Consider the following 18,827-nt stretch of genomic DNA (forward strand, 5'->3'; position numbering starts at 1 on the left):
TTATTTCTTCTCTAAATTATATAAATCAAAGGAAATAATTTTAGTGGCTTTAGATATTGACCCACATTCAAAATGACAAAGATTTGTGATAGACAGGAAAGTAAAAGTCGATTTCAAAGTGTTCATAAGATTAAAGACAGTGATTGTACCAAAATGGAGCTTTGTTTGAGGGAACATGAGGGACCCATGTTTCCAACTTTGTGATGGATCAGAAACAGCTAAGCCTAAGCCCCCCCAATGAACCATTACAAGAGCTTTAAATCTGCACTCTTTCAGTCTTCCTACAAAATTATTTGGCCTTTGGTCCATGCATTCCTCTTTTACATCCTTTTAACTGCTAAACTATCATATCTTTTGCCTTTTCTTTTTCTCCCCCCTTTTCTTCCTTTTTCATGGGTGGATAATTTGCCTCCCACCATAAGTTTTTTAATGAAGCACATTTTTTCTAAAGCTCTTGGGGTATTGGGTTGCTTAAACTTTGAGAAAAGCGACAGAAGATGATATAACAAATGAAATCTTATTCACCTATAAGGGTTAGTTAAGTTGATCAATGGATGAATTCTCTTTCTATGTTAACTAAAGAAATATTTTTTATAAATCTGAATCTTAACTAATTAATTCATGCAATCACTCTTAAAAAATGATATTTATCAAATTTGAGATTTATATTTTAATACTTGTAATCTCTTTTCTTGTTCGAGGCTATGGTCTCTTTTAATAAAAAAAATATTTTTGTGAGAAGGATATTAAAAAAAAAAATCCCAAATATACTTGATACTAGGAGTGAGAAAAAAATTAAGAAAATCAATTCGAAATTATAGTATTTAATTCGGTTCAAATCGATTTTTTTCTTATTTAATTAGATCAAATTCGTATATTAAATATATATATATTAAGTTTGTATTGAATTTTAGATCAGAATGTGAAAAATTAAAAAAAAATTGAAACAAATTATATATTTTATTAGTTTATATTTTTTTTTAATTTTTATAAAATAAAAGTAATTATTTTATATAAAAATCTATTTAAATATATTAAAATTCATATTAATATAAAAAAATAAATTTTAAAAATCAATAAATCGAACTAAATCGATAGAATTCAATTTGAATGAAATTGATTTCAAGAGAATATTAATTCGGATTTTGATCGGATTTTAAAAATTTATAATATTATACATTATCCCAAAAAATCAAATTAAATCTGATCTAATCTAAATCATTATTACTCCTATTTGATACCGAAAAATACGCTCTTAAAATATCTTACAATTGGATTAGGTCTTGGAGACATTTATGATAGTATTAACATAAAAAAGAAAAAAAGCTAATTCTAATTGTTATTAAAATTATAATAAATTCTTAAGGTTAAAGAAAATATTCAAAGCTTTAGATCGACAAAGTACATGATTAGCTATTTTTCCATGTTCCTAAAATGCTAAGAATACATGAGATATGAAGGGAGGGATTTCTTTTCGAATATAAGGCTTTTGGCCATCTCACATTATTTCATATAAAAACTGTATTCCATTAGGTTCCATTTTGATTTTCACAAAGAGTTTTAAATCAAATTATTATATGGTTTTCTAAAAGTAAACAAAAAAAAAAAAAAAAAACAATGTATTGGTGCGGAATTTTCATATCTTGGTTATTTATTATCAGTTATTATGTTAATTTGCTGTTTACATTTTGCATGACAGAGATATTATACCTTTCATATGGGACAATTATTGGTTTTCATATAATTAAGGAGCATTTTGACTTGAAGGTTAAGCATTCAGAAGCGGCTTAAATTTAACAAATAGTTGCAAGGAGTGAAGAATAGCACGTGGAGCAGTTTTCACTTATGATAGACAATGTGGAGGCAAAGAAGAAGATGATTCCAATAGATGGAATGATGACTCGGATAGGATAGGATCGAATTTGATTTAATTTGATTTTTTTTATAGTGTATAAAATTATAAATTTTTAAAATTTGATTTAAATTTAATCAAAATTTATAGGTTAGGTTCAATAGTTTTTTAAATTTAAATTTACTATTTTTATATATTATTTTAATATAATTTTTAATATATTTAAATGGATTTAGGTATAAAATAATTATTTTTATTTTATAAAAATTTAAAAAATTAATAAAAATTAATAAAAATATATAATTTTTTTAATTTTTTTACTTTTTAATTCAAAATTTGAATTTAACCTAATATATACATTTATTATTTGAACTTAATCCGAATCAAATAAAAAAAATCGATTCAAATCAAACTAAATACTATAATTTCAAATCAATTTTTATTTTTTTTTTTATTTTTTTCTCCCTTAAGTCGCGATTATAATTAGGAGATAGTTAAAATTTCAGTTTTCTTTTCTTCAATTTTGCTTGTATAAAATATGAGTTAGAACGATGTAAAATTAAAAAACTATACACAGAATTCAAGTACGTTTATCTTACAGTTTTACTGCAATTCGTCTTGTCTTTCAATGCATTTAGCTAACTTTTACAGCTTTACCTTTCATGCACATAAGAATAGTTTTAATTCTTTGTGTCGTTTATTTCCACTCTTACCGGAGGTATTTAAAGTGAGAATCAGATAATTATAGTGTCATGAATCGAAATTTAAATTTTTAAGTTTACGTGATTTTAAGATATGAAAATAGATCTTTTTGCATATCAGATCAACCTAACATAATAAATAACATACGAACACTCAAGACTGTCGAACTTGACAGCCTAAAATGCTACAGAACAAAATGATACAGTAAATGCTTGAAGAAAGACTAACAAAAAAAACATCATAAAGGTAAGGCAAGAGTAAAAATTTTAGTACTCAATGGTTCTGGTGTGCCCTTTTGTTCTACAATGTTCTAAGCAGCAAAGCCCTGCAACTTTGAGTATCCGTATACTGCAAGGCTAATCTGGGATGCAAAAGAATTCATTCGTTTATTTTAGAACCGCATAAGCCTAAGCTTAAGTTTCGCCCCTGATAATAATATTTTTTTTAAAAACCATCCATCATATGTATATACAATATTTGTTAAAATAAATGAAAAAAAAATCTCTTTTTTGAAAAAAAAATTTCATATTGCATAATAAATATTAGCATTTATTTTAAGCCGGTCCAAATTCATTTAAAAAGATAAACTAATTGCTAAATATTACTTGTCAAACATTTTGACTGAGTTGATATTGAATCCAAAGTTTACCAATATATTACTAATGAACTCTAGTTAATTTTATCTTATTTATTAATTTATTAACCCAAGTTATCTAAAAAACCATTATCCAAAAAATTATATTCTAATGACAAAATTCAATATAATTAAAACTCTTTTTCTATCTACAAAATTAATCTTATTATTTAAATTTAAAATTATGATAAAATAAAAATTAATTTAAAATGACAATTTAAAATTTTAATGAACAAAAATATATGTTTTGGTCAGTTCAAAAATTTCTCCACATCCATAATTTTTTATATAATTATATAGATTATTATTTATGTGTATAGCTCCATTATATCTAAATTGATTCAACACATATCCAATTAACATGAGCATAGAGGTCTGATCCTCTAAATATACAAAAAAAAAAAAAAAAATTAACATGTATAAGACACGAGTATAATGTCCGACACTAACCTTGCAATATTGTTGTCTAACATAGATTATTGTTAATATTTTTTATATTTGAAACTGTTAGATTTAATCTCTAATTACTTGAATTAAAAGTTCATTATTTTATTAATCGAATATATGAGCGTAGGCTATTATTAACATTTTAATTAATTGTCTTTACTCGATTTAAGATAAGGTTATCTAAACATGGAGACACACCAATTGTTAACCACATGTCTAGTTTTGTATATTATGTGGGCACACTAAGACCTACAATGGCAGAAATTTTCCATCCATGGTCCCCTCTCTCTTCTGTTGCTTGTTCATCATAGTGGCAGTGATAGTAGAAGTAATAGCTACTAATCATCACAACATGATGGCAATTTTGTCGTAATGTTTGTAAGAACATAACTTGTTCTTTGGTCCTCACCCTTCATTCATCAGAAAGACACACAATTCACTTCAATTTGAAGATATATACAGAAACACAAGGCTAAAAGGGAAGTTGCTGGTATTTGAGATTAAGAAATTTCGAGTGAACTATAGCAATAAAAACAGCCCCAGGATGGCAATAAACATATTCATATGTCATGTTCAGTCACACTCACCGCGTTTTGCTCATTCACAAGTCTTATTCACTTAATCTGTTTACCAGATTGGTGACCCCATTCTTGGCTGAAAAAGGCTGTTTTGCATTAAATTCAATTTCATGGAAATGCAGAGCCATTGTTGATTCAACGACCATTGCAACCTTGCACAAAGAAACTAAAGCAAGATAGTTTTCAGGTTATCCTGAATAAACCAAGTCTGAGATTCAAAATCAGACTACAAGATTGTTACCAATGGCAAATCCAGGATAAAACTGTTGACAGATTTATTAATTGTCTGAAAGGATGTCCATGGATACCCTACTTCAAAGGGAGGATCCGCCATTGTAACTAGTTTAGCAAAAATTTTAAGTTATGCGTGAGAAATAAGGGTTGGATTCATGTTTTTCCAGGAAATGATGCTCATTTGGTCCCTCGAGCATCTTGAAAAGAGAATTGGAGTAATGAAATCAGGGCATTGTTGGGCTGCATGGATAAGATAACTTCACATTGGCATGCGATCCTACAAACGTCTCTTTTTCACTCTTTTTCCTGATGGCATTCTGCTAAAAGCCTGCAGTTTTTTCAACCATTTCAGAAACATAGTGTGAAACCCAACTCAACTCCAATAGCAAATGTATGGGTAGAAACAAAAATTTCTAGCTCTGGTCCCCAAACTCAATTATTCAAAAACCAGTAGCTACTTTGGAACACCACGTGTCATTCTAAAATTTGTTGCTTCCATTGGCAAAATGTAAATCAAATCATGTTGATTTAAGCCTCACTTTTCCCATGACTAAATCTTATCACCTTAAATTCATATCAAACTAATTAACTTTTTGCAATCTGCTAAATATATCAGAAGCTTAAAGACCATTGAATTTGACAATCCAACAACTAACCGTCCTTCGCATGCAGCAAGTTGCCGTGGAAAAGTTTGAGCCTGACCTGAAACACAAGCAAAACAGCCACTCCAAGAGCATCTCCACAAATCAACAGCAGTGCTCTTGCTCCAACTCCCTTCCTTAAATATATATATATATATATATAGATATAGATATAGATATTTGCAAGCCCACCCAATTATGGGGCAAACTTTGCATGCTTGGGTATGTAACTCAGCCCTTGAACAATTATTTTTTATACTCACAATAATAAAAACAACATTAAGATGTTTAGAAGTCTACACGAATATTTATCATTTGATGTTGTATGTAATAGTAGTAATAATAGTTACATTAATACAGCTTTTAACTCAAAACCCCATTATAAGCACTAAAATTATATCAGCTTGTATATATATTCATACCCAAACCTTATTACATCCAAGAATTTGAAGCACCAAATCAGAAGAAAAAAAAAAGGAATTAGAAAAGCCACAACAGAATAAACTTAATATGTTCCAAAACTTTTCCCAAACTTAACAAATTTGTAAGTGTTATATTTGATGCACTATCAGTTAGATGTTATACATCCATTGGACATGTGGCAATTTGTAATTGGATAAAAAATTATCCCCTTCTACACATGCATCATCATAACTTGTTGAACAAAATGATAAGAACAATAAGAATGGAAGACATATAGGAAATGCATTAAAGAAATAAGTGGAAGAGCAACTCCTGACAACTACATTATAAGAGCTCTCCTCTTTGTTCATGGGAAAAACTAAAAGAGCATTTTATAAATGCTCCAACAAAACACTAAATATTAAACAAGAAAAGAAAGCATCTAAATGAAAATGGATAGACGACAAGACAGGTTCTTGATCACTTTCAGCTTCTGTCAGCTTCATTTGTTCATGCCAGTTGCATCCTTCACAGCTTCTTTAGCTCCCTGTGCCTTGTCCATCATCTGCTGCCTAGTCTGTCAATTAATTAATATATAACAACAGATTTTAATTAATTCATGTTACTTTCAAAACCAAAAGGAAACAAAAATCGATGATCTTGGATTTAGTTTTTTCTAACCTCTTGCATTGATTCCTTTGCAGATTGGGCAGCATTGGCAGCCCTGTCCATCATGCTGCTACCCTTTTCCTGAAATAAACATAAGAAAATGCACCCTTATACCTGTAAGTAGATAAGTCTACTTGGATCGGCCCGAAGAGGGATGTACCAGAAAAGCTCACGAACCCTTTCCTGCCAAATAAAAAAAAAAAATTATAATTCAATGAAAAACTTACCTGAGCGTGGCCCTTGGCCTCACCAGCCTGGTAGCTTATGCTCTGAGAAGAGTTATCAGACATATTTGGTGCTTGTATTTGGAATCTAAAAGCTGTAAAATTAGAGATTAGAGAGGTAGGTACTGTTATGATGTGCTGCACATTAATTGTGAAGATATGCTTCCAATTTATAGTTTGGAAAACCATTTAATTTATTGACATGTATAGAGGAAGGCAATTTCAGAGGAGATCTCTCGGCCTTTTGACCAGGCACTTTGAATCCAAATGCTGTTTTGGTGGTTGAGACCTTTGACACATTCTTGCCATTGGTGCTCATGAATTAGGGCTGATGACACTCACTATGGTTTTTCAAAAACAGTTTTTTGTTAATCAGCATTATTTCGTTTTTAGGTATCAAACCAAATAGACATAAGGCTTTGTTTGGTAGAATCGATAAAAAAATATAAAAATAAAAGGCTAGAATGAGTGAAAAATGAAAAGATAAAAAATATAGTAAACTTGGTTGAAAAGATGAAAAAAAAAATGAAAAGAAAATTACTTTTTCTTTAATATATTTATCCATTTAATACATTATTTTCACTTTCAAGAAAATACAATATATTAATTATATAATTTTTCTTGCAAATATCATCTTAATAAGGTCAATAGGTATTGATTAACATTTTCATTACTAATATGATTTATATTACATATTTTTTTAAAAAATAATTTAGAGTTATATTAATTTATATTATTATTATGTGGCAAAATTTTCATATTCAATAATTTTAATTAATATAATTTAAGATATATTTGATACATAAAATTATGATAAGATAGAATAAGATGATATTATTAATAGGATTAGAATAAATAATATTATCTTATCTTATATTTCATGTGCGTTAATATTATGATAAAATAATTTATTTATTGATCAAAATTATTTTTTCTCAAAATTTATACAATTTAAATTATTGATTTAATTTTTAAATGTATAAAAAAACATGTAAGTTCAATCTCATGAATTAAAAAATATATAAAGTCATATTTGATGCATAAGATAATAGATATGATAGAATAATAATCATTTTATATTATATTTAGTTTGTATCTAAAAAAATAAAATGATAATCGTCCTATATAATATTTTATATAATTATTACTCCTATTGTATTACTAACTATATATAATTTCAATATTATTTAAATGATATTATATTTTGCAATATGATTAAATTTTAATAAATAGTATTACAATTAAATAGTACTAAATAAAAGCATTTAACATTATGCAAACAATACTTAATCAAAATAATATTATCTAATACACTGAAAAATCAGCTGCAATGCATGCATTTTTTTTCAATGATTCCAAATATATATAGTATAATTCTCACCTTTTCTATTTATTTTTCATAAATTTGTATGAGTTAGCAACTCGTATTATACCATTTGTTTTTTTTTTTTTATATTTTAATTTTTTAATTAGATAAATTTTATAACAAAATAAGATAATTGATAAAAATAATAAAATAATTAGTATCTGATAAATTTCAATCTATCTCGATTTGATATGAATGTTTTTGTAAAAAAATGGACATCAAATCGAGTCAAATTGGGTTTTTAGAAAAGTAAAGAGGTGTAAAATGTGAATTTAGGGTGCTTTGTTTTGAGTTATCTCGTAAAGGTATATATTTTATTATTAATTTAATTTTATATTTATATTTATATACATGTATTATATTAATAAAATTATTATTATTAGATTTTTTTTTTTGTTTTTCCTTTTTTTTCTTTTTCATTTTACTTTTTATTAGATAAATTTAGTGAGAAAAAAAAGGCCAATTGAGATATTCAAGTGTCACTTTTATTTAATTTTTTTATTTTTTTAATTAGATAAATTTTATAAAAAATAATATAAAAATTATTTTGAATTCAACGTTGTTGGATTTTATTGGGGTTGGGCTGAGCCGAGCCCAATGGTCATTAATTGAGTTCCTAATCAAGCCTAGAATTTATTTACCAAAATTTATGGTTCTTAAAACTTATGTAAGCATGCTCATACGTTTATATTACAAAAATTATCACATTCACTTGTAGTAATGGAGTCTTTGAAATTTGTTATCAAGATGGTAACACTAATGTGAGCTGTTAATAGAATATTAAAATTTTAATTTTAATGATCAAAGTTTAAATTATGATAATTTTAAATATGAATTATTTATATTATCTTACATTATACATGCACATATAATAATACATATAAAGCAAGTAGTAAAAAGCTAAAAACTATATGATAAAATGTCGAAATTATTACAGTGAATTGAGGGTTAGATAATAGGAAGTCTTTATAATGATTAAAAAATATGACTTATTACCAAATTACAATAGCATCATCTCACTATAATAATTTTGTACGAAACATTTATGAAGTAAGAAAAGGTCAAATTTTATTATTAAAAAATGAATTAATTGATAGTAGAATAGAAAAATAACTTAAAAGATTAAAATAGGTTAAAATGAGTCATATATCCCTATATTTTTTTATTTTTAAAAATTTAATCTCTATAATATTATTTAAAAAATTTTGGTCATTGTAATATTATTTTTAAGAAATTTAGTCCAAATAGTATTATTTCTTAAAGAATTTAATTCTTGTGCATTGTCAACAATTGAACTGAAATCTTTAAAAAATAATATTATAAGGACAAATTTTTTTTACATAATATTAAAGGGATTAAATTCTTAAAAATTGAAGAAAATAAAGATGGATGGCATATTTTGACCATTAAAAGTAGTAATTTCATAACCAAATAAATTATTTTTTAAGTTAACGTAAAATTGTATTTTCCAAACCAAAGCAATGCACAAATGACATCACAAATTAATCCTTCATATATGCCTCACAGACATTTTAATAAAATTACTAAAAATTTTAACTACTTCCAAAAATATAATCTAGATATATATAATTTTTGTTAAACAAGATACTTCAACTTTTAATATTTGAAGTTACCTTCATAAATAAAATCTCACTTAAAATTCTACAACTAATTAACTCACTTTGATATTTTAATTTTCATCAGAGTATAATTTTCTTTTGCTTGTTGATATTGGCATCAATACATAAAATTTTTTGTCAAACAATATGCGTGTGCAAATACATGTGTAAGTGTGTGTAAAAATAAAAAAAGTTAAATATTTAAATTAAATTCATATATATATATATATATATATATAGATACGTATATTGTACACTGTCTGCTTTCCTCTCGAGTAAGTTTACTTTTAAGTTTTCTTGAATTTTTTACCTATATTTTAAATAATAAAAATATTAGTCTGTAATTTATCATATGAACAACACGTTATGGTACTTGATAGTTCATACATACAATCTAACTTGTAAGCATGTAAAATTACAGAGAGAATTACAAACTTTAAAAATAAAAACATGGGATTTTATTTTATTTTGGTTTTATCATATTTTTGAGATAGCATGAAGGAAAAAGACCCAAAGCTGTGTATTTATTTTTCAGCAGTCATAAACATCCCATAATTACGCTGAAAGTTGATCCATCGGTACTCAAATGGAACTGCTGAAACCTTTATTGTAAGCATATTCTACAAGGGAATCGAGCTCATCATTGGTGCAGTCGATCAAATTGTCCTTATTTTTATCAGCAACGTCCATGGCCTCTTCAACTTGCTTGTTTGGCATTAGTGCACCTAGATGTTCAAAAGCATCCTTGAGCTGGTTCCTGTTGAGGCTGCCTTGCTTCGAGTAAGCTCGAAAAACTTGTTCCAATTTGTTTTTCTGATCCTTGTTATCCTTTGTGGCTTGCATTGGGGTTTTTGAGGTTTATGACAGAGTGATAATAGAGAGCAGGCTTGCCTAGCTTGGTTGGTTTGTTTTTCTTTTGCAACGCAATTTGTTTATATAGACCCAAAACTCGAATACGATTCTGTTGAAGTGTAGGGGAATAAAACATTTTTTGGTGGTGGCTTTTAAAAATTGATTTCAATCAATAAATTTTTATAATGAATACTTCAAATATATATATATATATATATATATATGTATTCGAAGAGGATTGGTACGAATAAAAATATTAATGTTAATTTCTTCTTTTCTTCTGGCTTCAAATTAACCACAGATTGGAAAATGCTAAATAGCAGCCTCCACTATCTTGTGTCCATTTTCTATTGTTTCATTTGTTTTAGCCCTCAATTTGCAGTTTTTAGTTGCTTTTTTTTTCTGGTTGCCTGATTAAATGATGCATTTTGGTCCATTTGAGAATTTGACAGATCTCGTGAGTTGTAGGAAGTACTTTGCTTGTAAATTGTGATAATTATTGTGTATGAATGTTAAGTTATCCAAAAATAAATAAATTTAGTATTAGGACTTTCTTTCTTTAATTGTTTGCTATAAGTGATTCTGGAGCAAACTACTGTTAACTAATTATTTGCATTGTACCGCTTCCAGGAATGGTGGCTTTAGTGGGTTAAAACTGTGTACATGTTTCTCTCTCTGCTGTTCTTAATCTGGGTAGGATAGAACTAAGTTTGGGCTCTTTCAATTCCTTTGCACCTTTTTTCCCTTATACTGTAATATTTTCTCAACCACCCTTTTGCAAGGGGAAAGCTGTAGTGAAGATTATGTGCTGAAGTTAGTAGCTGTGAGTTGTAGTTTGAATTGTGCTACAATAAAGTCTTAACTGTCTGAAATCTAAAGATTTGTATTTACTTCATTTTGTCTTTTTACTTTATAATTTCTAGGAGATTATAGCAGGGGAAAAAACCACTAGATTTTCTGCATCATGCTGTTAAAAATGAAGAACTCAAAACCTTTGCCTAAACAAAGCTATCTTGATTGATACAGCTGTTGGTTAATATTTGTTATCTCTACTAAAAAGAATTTGTTACCATACTGTATAACTTCTTGTTGTGCGTTTGGAACTTCTTTTGTTAATGTTCCAGAAAAGTGAGACGTCTAAAGATACAGTTTGTTCAAGATTTAATTTTGCCATGGCTTACTTATAGAATATGCTGATCATTTTAATTATGCAAAATACTGAATCAGGATGTGCAGGGGACATCTAGAATTGGGGATGAACAATTTGTGGACTGTGATCTGAAAATTGTGAGTGTTTTTTGTCCAACGTTTTACTTATCTATATGCTTGAGCTTAGAAGAGCCTGCTTGTTAGCATGCAAGAAACAAGGATTAGCCATATGTTTTAGTAGAGTAGCAATTTTTACTCTAATAGCTTGTATCACCTTAACTTTTCTCTTCAGTTTATTGCTAAACTTTGCCATCTGGATTTTATTAACTGCTAACTGATTGTTTGTAATATTCATTCTTTTTTCAAACATAGAAGGTTTTAAAGAATGAAGCCAATAGCTCTAGAGGCATTTCAGGGTCCCAGCATTCTATTCAGTAAGCCAAGCTGATGTTTGTTACTTCTGGATTTGAGGTATTGTACTCTAATATGGCCTTAAATGCGTAACTTATTACTGTACATGGAATGCAGGACTGTGGATAAAGCCACTTCAGATTTGGAGATGAGATTAGTGGCTGCTAGGGCAGAATGCGAGACAATTATGAAAGTCCCTCTGATATCTGAGGACTTGAAGAATGTTGAATCAACTTTAAAAAGAAAATATTTTATGGCTATAGGAATCAATACTGCTTTTGGTAGTCGTAAGCAGAGAGATACAGTGCATGCAACTTGGATGCCTCAAGGTGAATTAACTGTTTTCATGGAATTATTTAGTTTAATGGTTCTTTTTTTTTTACTCTGATCTTCCTCTTGATATATGATAAATGGAATCTTACTATAAATGTCCCAGCCAAGAAGTGAAAAAAATTGGTGGAAGAGAAAGGTGTCATCATACACTTCGTTATAGGTTGCAGGTAATTTCCACCTTTTCTGCCCATACTGTCTAATCCTTCTAAAATACTTTGCTATTTGCTATACTTTCTCCAGCAACTGCATGTAAAAGCTTCTTGCTTAACGTTGCCAATTAACTTGAGTCTGATTGTTTTATCTTCACAAAAATTGCAAGTTCCAATGATTCTTTGGTGAAGAACTCTCATGTGTTGGTTAACTGTTTGAGCGCAAAGTAGGAAGTAGAAAACTGAATTATTTGGTTGGCCTTTTCTGCAGTTCAACATCAGGTGGAATTCTTGATAAAGCCATTGAAGCCAAGGAAAGGGTGCATGGAGATTTTCTGAGATTGGTAATACTTCTGTTCTGTCCCATTCTTTCTGTTGTTATTTGTGGTTACTTTTATCCAGTAATCTTAATGTATTTGTAAGTGTGAATAGACCATAGAAAAATATTTAACGGGCCTTGTTCATAATAAAAGCAGCAATACATTGAGGGCTACCTGGAGTAGTCAGCCAAGACAAAAACTTATTTTGTCACTGCTGTTTCCTTGTGGGATGTGGAATTTTATGTCAAAGTTGATGATGATGTTCATGTAAATCTAGGTAAACAAAACTTTGTTCTTTCATTTTGCATGTGTAGAAATCTTTGTACATAACGTAATTCCTTTGTGAATATGCCTTAATTTCCTTTTTAGAATGAGATGAATTTATTATCCGAGTTTTATTAGGAATATGATGATGATAATAGTTTTAAAAGAACTAAAAACCTTTTGCTTTTATCTGTTCATGAGAAAACTGAAAGTAATCATGTTAATATAAAAATGCTCAGAAAGTGAAGTTGAAAGAAGGAAATGTGGCTTCGAAGATGAATATGGGATAAAAATGTGGCAACTGGCAAGTGTACATTAACTACCTGGAACAGAAATAATGACTAATGTCATCAACTTGCTAAATTCCTGTAAACACTGTTGGTTGGTGCCATAAGGGAAATGCATTTACAATTTTTTAGTGATTCCATGTCACTGGATTTAGTTGATAAACATTTTAGTTATCACATTTCAATTTAAAGGCAAGAGCTTGCATGCTGTCTAGAAGGTTAAGACAACTTTTTTCAATCAAAGTTATTAGATCTATGATAAATTGCTTAGCTACTACCTTGAATAAAATTAATTCACTCCTTATTGAGTTTATATGCTTTAAATACACTGCAGCAACACTTGGCATGATTTTAGCTGGACAAAGAAAGAAACCTAGAGTTTATATCAGCTGCATGAAGTCTGGTAGTCTGGTCCTGTTCTTGCTCGAAAGCAAGCAGAGTGCTGTGCTTACTAAATTAGCTTATATTAAGATATTGGCAATATTTGGTTATTCTTATTTATATGCTCTTTATTTAATAGGGAAGTGAAATAACATGAACCTGAGTACTGGAAATTTGGTGAAGTTGGAAACAAATATTTTCAACATGCTGCAGGGCAGCTGAATGCTATAGCGAAGGAATTGGCCACTTACATATCAATAAATCAGTGAGTTCATACTTTTCTTTTCTCTTTGGTTTGATTTCAACCCAGTTATATTTGATATGTTGATGCGTGCACTTCAACTAAGAGGAAGCTAGTCTATCCCATTACTGAACTAGCAACTAAAACAAAGAAGCTTTAGTTCCAGTTGCATGTGTCAAGCTGTAGAATCATGGGCTTCCACATGTTCAATTCCAAAGTTCTAATCTCAGATGCTTCAAGAAGTGTCAAAACTTTGTTATTGCCTCTAGTGATAATAATTATGCTCTATCTGAGGAATGTACTGCATAAATATGCTAATGAAGATGTTTCATTGGGATCTTGGTTTATCAGTTTAGATGTGGAGCATGTGGATGATAGGCTTAAGCAAGTTGTAAAAAAATTTCATTAAGATTAATTTGTCCAAGTACAGAATCAGGCTTAAGCAAGTTGTAATGGAACAATTCTGCTTTCAGGTAACCACTGTATTTCCTGGCTATTGTTTTCTTTTCCTTTATATTTTCTTTTCAAAAAAAAGAATTATTTGTTTGAAATTTTCAGTCATTTTGTTGTATAGAAAGTACAAAAATTTTTACTTATATGTTTTTAATGGAAATAATGAAGGATTAACTTGGATCAGTAAATTTAGTAAAAGGAACTTCAAATCAGGGTAACATGGTAATGTTACTATCATGAGCAAGCTGCCTTTTTCTATGAAAAAAAAAGAACGAATAAGAAATCACGTTAAACTTATAACCTGTCAGTTGAATGAATGAACCGATAACCGAGCATGCTAGGCTGATATCTGTGGTATGGTTATGAATTATCAAAACTATATTCGGCCCTGACCAAGTTTGTTTGGTTGGTTTCTTGTTGGATCAGAACTGATGGTTCATCTATTCCTAAAAGGCTAAGTATATACTGCTTGAGTTTTTCTTGGATTGTCAATATCAACTTTTTTGATGAAGAAGTATATTTTACAGGTCTTTGGTCCTCCTTTCTTCTGTCTTTGTAGTTTGCTTCAGAAAAGCGGCTTTTCTCTTTGGTCTTTTAATTTTCAAGTAAGTCTTCATGGTGCAGGTAATGCTGTATCTTAAATTGATGGATCGGTAGGTTGAGTGGATTATGTTGTTTTTGTACCAGGTTCCTGAGTCAACACACTATAGTATGGTATTCTACCTTGTGACAAGGGAATTAGTACCCGGATCCCATTTGCCACGGTTTGTTGATGATGATGATGAATTCCGCAATAAAGGCTGAAGCGTATTCCATCAGTGCCAAAGGTGTCTATCTTTCTTTGCTGTGTTTTGTTTAATGCTTAAATCAGTACATTTGAGACTGTTGGAAGCACTCTTCATTGTAATTGTGCCTCCATAATTCTTGTCATCTGTTGTTTATTAGTCTACCAAGTCCATATCACACACTTGATGTCATGGTAGTAGAGAGGAGCTATGAATCCCACGTCGACTGTGTACTAGAGTTGATCTTGGGATATAAGAGTTCACACCCCTTCAACTTGTGAGGCGCCTTTTGTGGGATAAAACTATGAGCCAAACAGGACAAAACGGACAATACCTCACAAGTTAGTATGGACCGTTACATTTTGTATCAAAGTTGGCTCTGGGGGTACTAGCGATATGCCACCGAGGATGACGGGCCTCTGTTAGAGTGGGAGAGGATGTCATGGTCCTAGAGAGTCCTTACTTCAACAAATGAAGCACATCTGGAGGTACTAGCGATATGCCACCGAGGACGATGAGCCTCTGTTAGAGTGGGAGAGTAAGTCATGGTCCTAGAGAGTCCTTACTTCAACAAATGAAGCACAAACCTCTTCGGCGAGTCGGTTTGCCATTTCCATAAAGGATATAATTGACAACTCGAAGTTGCATATTATCCTTTTCCCGAAACGGATCATGGGGGAAGAGTGTTGCTAAATTTCTACCGTCAAATATTTATATGAGTCATATGAGGTTACAGGTCGAACCAAAACAAAATACTTTTTTGGTAGGTGTGATCCGTTGGACATAGATCCAATTTTTCAATTTTTTTGATTCCTTAGAGTTTGTTTTGCCCGTTCCTGGTGGTATCAAGATGCCACTGTGTCGAGATATCTTATCTGTTTCTCTGGGAAAATGGATATTCCCAGAAAAAAATTTCAGTTCTAAGTGCCATGAATCCCAAATTAACTGTGCTAGAGTTGATCTTGCGATATAAGAGTTCACACTCCTTCAACTTATGAAGTGCCTTTTGTGGGATAAAAAAATAAGGTCAGCGGGTTAAAGCGGACAATACCTCACAAATTAATGTAGACCGTGACACTTGTCACCGCATAAACAATCAGTAATGCATGAATTGGTAGGTAAATGAAATTTGTAGCTGAAAAATTGTCCATTTATCAATGATTGCTCTTTTTGAACTGACAAATATTCGGAAAAGCTCCTGTGCTTTAGGGAGACTAAATTAATGCTGTAAATCTTATTGATTATCTGTACAGCCCTCTTGAAATTGGGCAACATGCTATCTAGACTCTCATTAGCAATTGCTGAACAGGATAGTGGAAATTCTGCTCGAGCATTTTAAGAAGGATTGGTTTTCATTATACTACAAGAAGAATGGAGCGTTAGTTTTCACATATTAGATTCTCTGCAGGTTCACAGTTATGTTCTCGAAAATTTTCTCAAAGTCCTTTTGTTTGGGGCATGTGATGGTCAAAAAGAGTATAAGGGCATGTCAAGTCGGTCTGACATGTTCAGTGTCACATTAATTCGGTATTATTTTTATTGTCTCCCGATGATCTCCCATAACTTATCTATAAATATGAATGTCCAGGCATCATTAAGTCAAGTTGATTCTATTCTATTTCTCTCCTTTTTACTTTCTTTTTTATCTGAATTTTTTTGACTTGTGCGTCAAAATGCAATCGCAGAAAACACATCATGCCTTTGCCTCTAATCGCTCTTTTCTTCTCTTTTGCCTTTCCAAGAACACCCGAGATCGGGGCTTGGCACCAACACCTTTGATTTCCTTTTATGTACCCAAGCTTGAATATATGCATTTTAAGGCATAACAAGGTGAATTGGTCATATTACATTGGTTTTTGCTGTTTTAAAGTTAAAGACAGTTCCCAACCCAGCCACAGTGAATTTGCCTTTGATATGATCCTTTAAAGCATGTATAAGAAATCGGTCAGCCATGTTTCTACCATAGCTGCCTCAAATTACAGTTTTGCATATATTGTATTATGAAGTAGACCATTTCTTATACAGGTTCCTTTTATCTGCAAAAATTATCCTGCCAATACTTTGATTCAAGTAGAGATCCTTATGATTGATATGGGTTTACTCGTTCATTTCCCTCCATAGGTTGATATTGACATAAGTTCTACTGTTGCTAACGGAGATTTGGGGCTTGTCATTGGTGTAATTACGACATTGTGGTTGACATGGCTTTCCTTGTACAAGTAAACGTCAGTCTTCCCAAACTCGTTATCTGGGAAAATTACTTGCCTTGTTTCTATTTATATTTTAACTTTTTCTTTTATCTATTTTGTAACTATTTTTATTATTGTATATTGAAAGTACTTGTTTATTTAATTTGCGTGTATCATCAAATGTTTGTACAAAATTTGTAACATATATATATATATATATTTTTGTATTTTTTTAATAAAATTCATAAACAATTTTGTAAAATATTTTACATTTTTTTATAAATAAAATGGAGCATTTATAATCATTTCATCTTTTTTAGTAATTTCCTTTATTTAAAAAAAAAAAACACATACTACATGTATAATAGTAAGATAAAAGGTCAAAAACAAAAGATAATAAACACAATGAAAATTATTATAACACACATAGCACAATTTATTCTCCAGTTCCATCTGGCATTGGCACTTAATATCCCAAATATAGCAGCATACAAGAAACTTAAAAGCATGGCTATATATATTATATGCCTCTTCTCACCACATAACCCCACAACATTTATTCAAGAAAAACAACAGAAACAAATATAAAAACTAAACATAATTTCAGTTGAACATCCTCCTCCTTCTCCTCCTTACTTTCAACAATTGAATGTTGCACTCAGATTCACCTTCTAATGTCAAGTATCCAAATCTATAGAGCACTCAAATTGTATGGCACAGGCCAAAACCTTTCAACTTGCTCATCCTTCTCATCCTCACTCCAGCAGCATTGTAGAATCGACCTAGGAGACACACACACATCAGCACCAACAAAGCTGTAGTAAATCACTCTTTTTCCTGATGACATTCTGCTAAAAGCCTGTAGTTTTTTCAACCATTTCAGAAACATAGTGTGAAACCCAACTCAACTCCAATAGCAAATGTATAGGTAGAAACAAAAATTTCTAGCTCTGGTCCCCAAACTCAATTATTCAAAAATCAGTAGCTACTTTGGAACACCACGTGTCATTCTAAAATTTGTTGCTTCCATTGGCAAAATGTAAATCAAATCATGTTGATTTAAGCCTCACTTTTCCCATGACTAAATCTTATCACATTAAATTCATATCAAACTAATTAACTTTTTGCAATCTGCTAAATATATCAGAAGCTTAAAGACCATTGAATTCGACAATCTAACAACTAATCGTCCTTCGCATGCAGCAAGTTGCCCTGCAAAAGTTTGAGCCTGACCTGAAACACAAGCAAAACAGCCACTCCAAGAGCATCTCCACAAATTAACAGCAGTGCTCTTGCTCCAACTCCCTTCCTTAAATATATATATATATATATATATATATATATAGATAGATAGATAGATAGATATTTGCAAGCCCACCCAATTATGGGGCAAACTTTGCATGCTTGGGTATGTAACTCAGCCCTTGAACAATTATTTTTTATACTCACAATAATAAAAACAACATTAAGATGTTTAGAAGTCTACATGAATTTATATCATTTGATGTTGTATGTAATAGTGGTAATAATACTTACATTAATACAGCTTTTAACTCAAAACCCCATTATAAGCACTAAAATTATATCAGCTTGCATATATATTCATACCCAAACCTTATTATATCCAAGAATTTGAAGCACCAAA

At 30.1% G+C, this 18,827-nt stretch overlaps 1 protein-coding gene and 1 pseudogene across 2 annotated transcripts; one reads left to right on the plus strand and one right to left on the minus strand.

Moving 5' to 3' along the window:
* Positions 1 to 5,695: 5,695 nt before the first annotated feature.
* LOC111306330 (uncharacterized) lies at positions 5,696 to 6,755 on the minus strand. The gene is made up of 3 exons (XM_022904228.2): positions 6,387 to 6,755; positions 6,172 to 6,240; positions 5,696 to 6,067 (listed from the first exon to the last, which is right to left on the minus strand). Exons 1-3 carry the CDS (start codon positions 6,570 to 6,572, stop codon positions 5,993 to 5,995), a joined length of 330 nt encoding a protein of 109 aa, XP_022759963.1. The 5' UTR covers positions 6,573 to 6,755; the 3' UTR covers positions 5,696 to 5,992.
* A 2,863-nt stretch (positions 6,756 to 9,618) lies between these two features.
* Positions 9,619 to 17,368, plus strand: LOC111306331 (putative beta-1,3-galactosyltransferase 4; annotated as a pseudogene). Its single transcript, XR_016331405.1, has 12 exons — positions 9,619 to 10,148; positions 11,448 to 11,507; positions 11,742 to 11,803; positions 11,898 to 12,109; positions 12,217 to 12,280; positions 12,534 to 12,606; positions 12,739 to 12,859; positions 13,468 to 13,563; positions 13,654 to 13,779; positions 14,050 to 14,813; positions 14,896 to 15,035; positions 17,115 to 17,368. The product of XR_016331405.1 is annotated as a putative beta-1,3-galactosyltransferase 4 (transcript).
* The last annotated feature ends 1,459 nt before the right edge of the window (positions 17,369 to 18,827 follow it).

Source organism: Durio zibethinus, chromosome 21 (assembly GCF_047325235.1).
Source record: "Durio zibethinus cultivar Kanyao isolate XHJ-2024 chromosome 21, ASM4732523v1, whole genome shotgun sequence".
NCBI classification, from domain to species: Eukaryota; Viridiplantae; Streptophyta; class Magnoliopsida; order Malvales; family Malvaceae; genus Durio; species Durio zibethinus.

What these genes read in the sequence shown, in the direction of transcription:
- LOC111306330 (XM_022904228.2), bottom strand. Translation starts at nt 6,572, where the DNA reads ATGGTTTTCCAAACTATAAATTGGAAGCATATCTTCACAATTAATGTG. An exon ending in AGGCCAAGGGCCACGCTCAG is followed by an intron (nt 6,241 to 6,386) that starts GTAAGTTTTTCA and finishes TGTTTATTTCAG; the next exon opens with GAAAAGGGTAGCAGCATGAT. An exon ending in CAAAGGAATCAATGCAAGAG is followed by an intron (nt 6,068 to 6,171) that starts GTTAGAAAAAAC and finishes ATTAATTGACAG; the next exon opens with ACTAGGCAGCAGATGATGGA.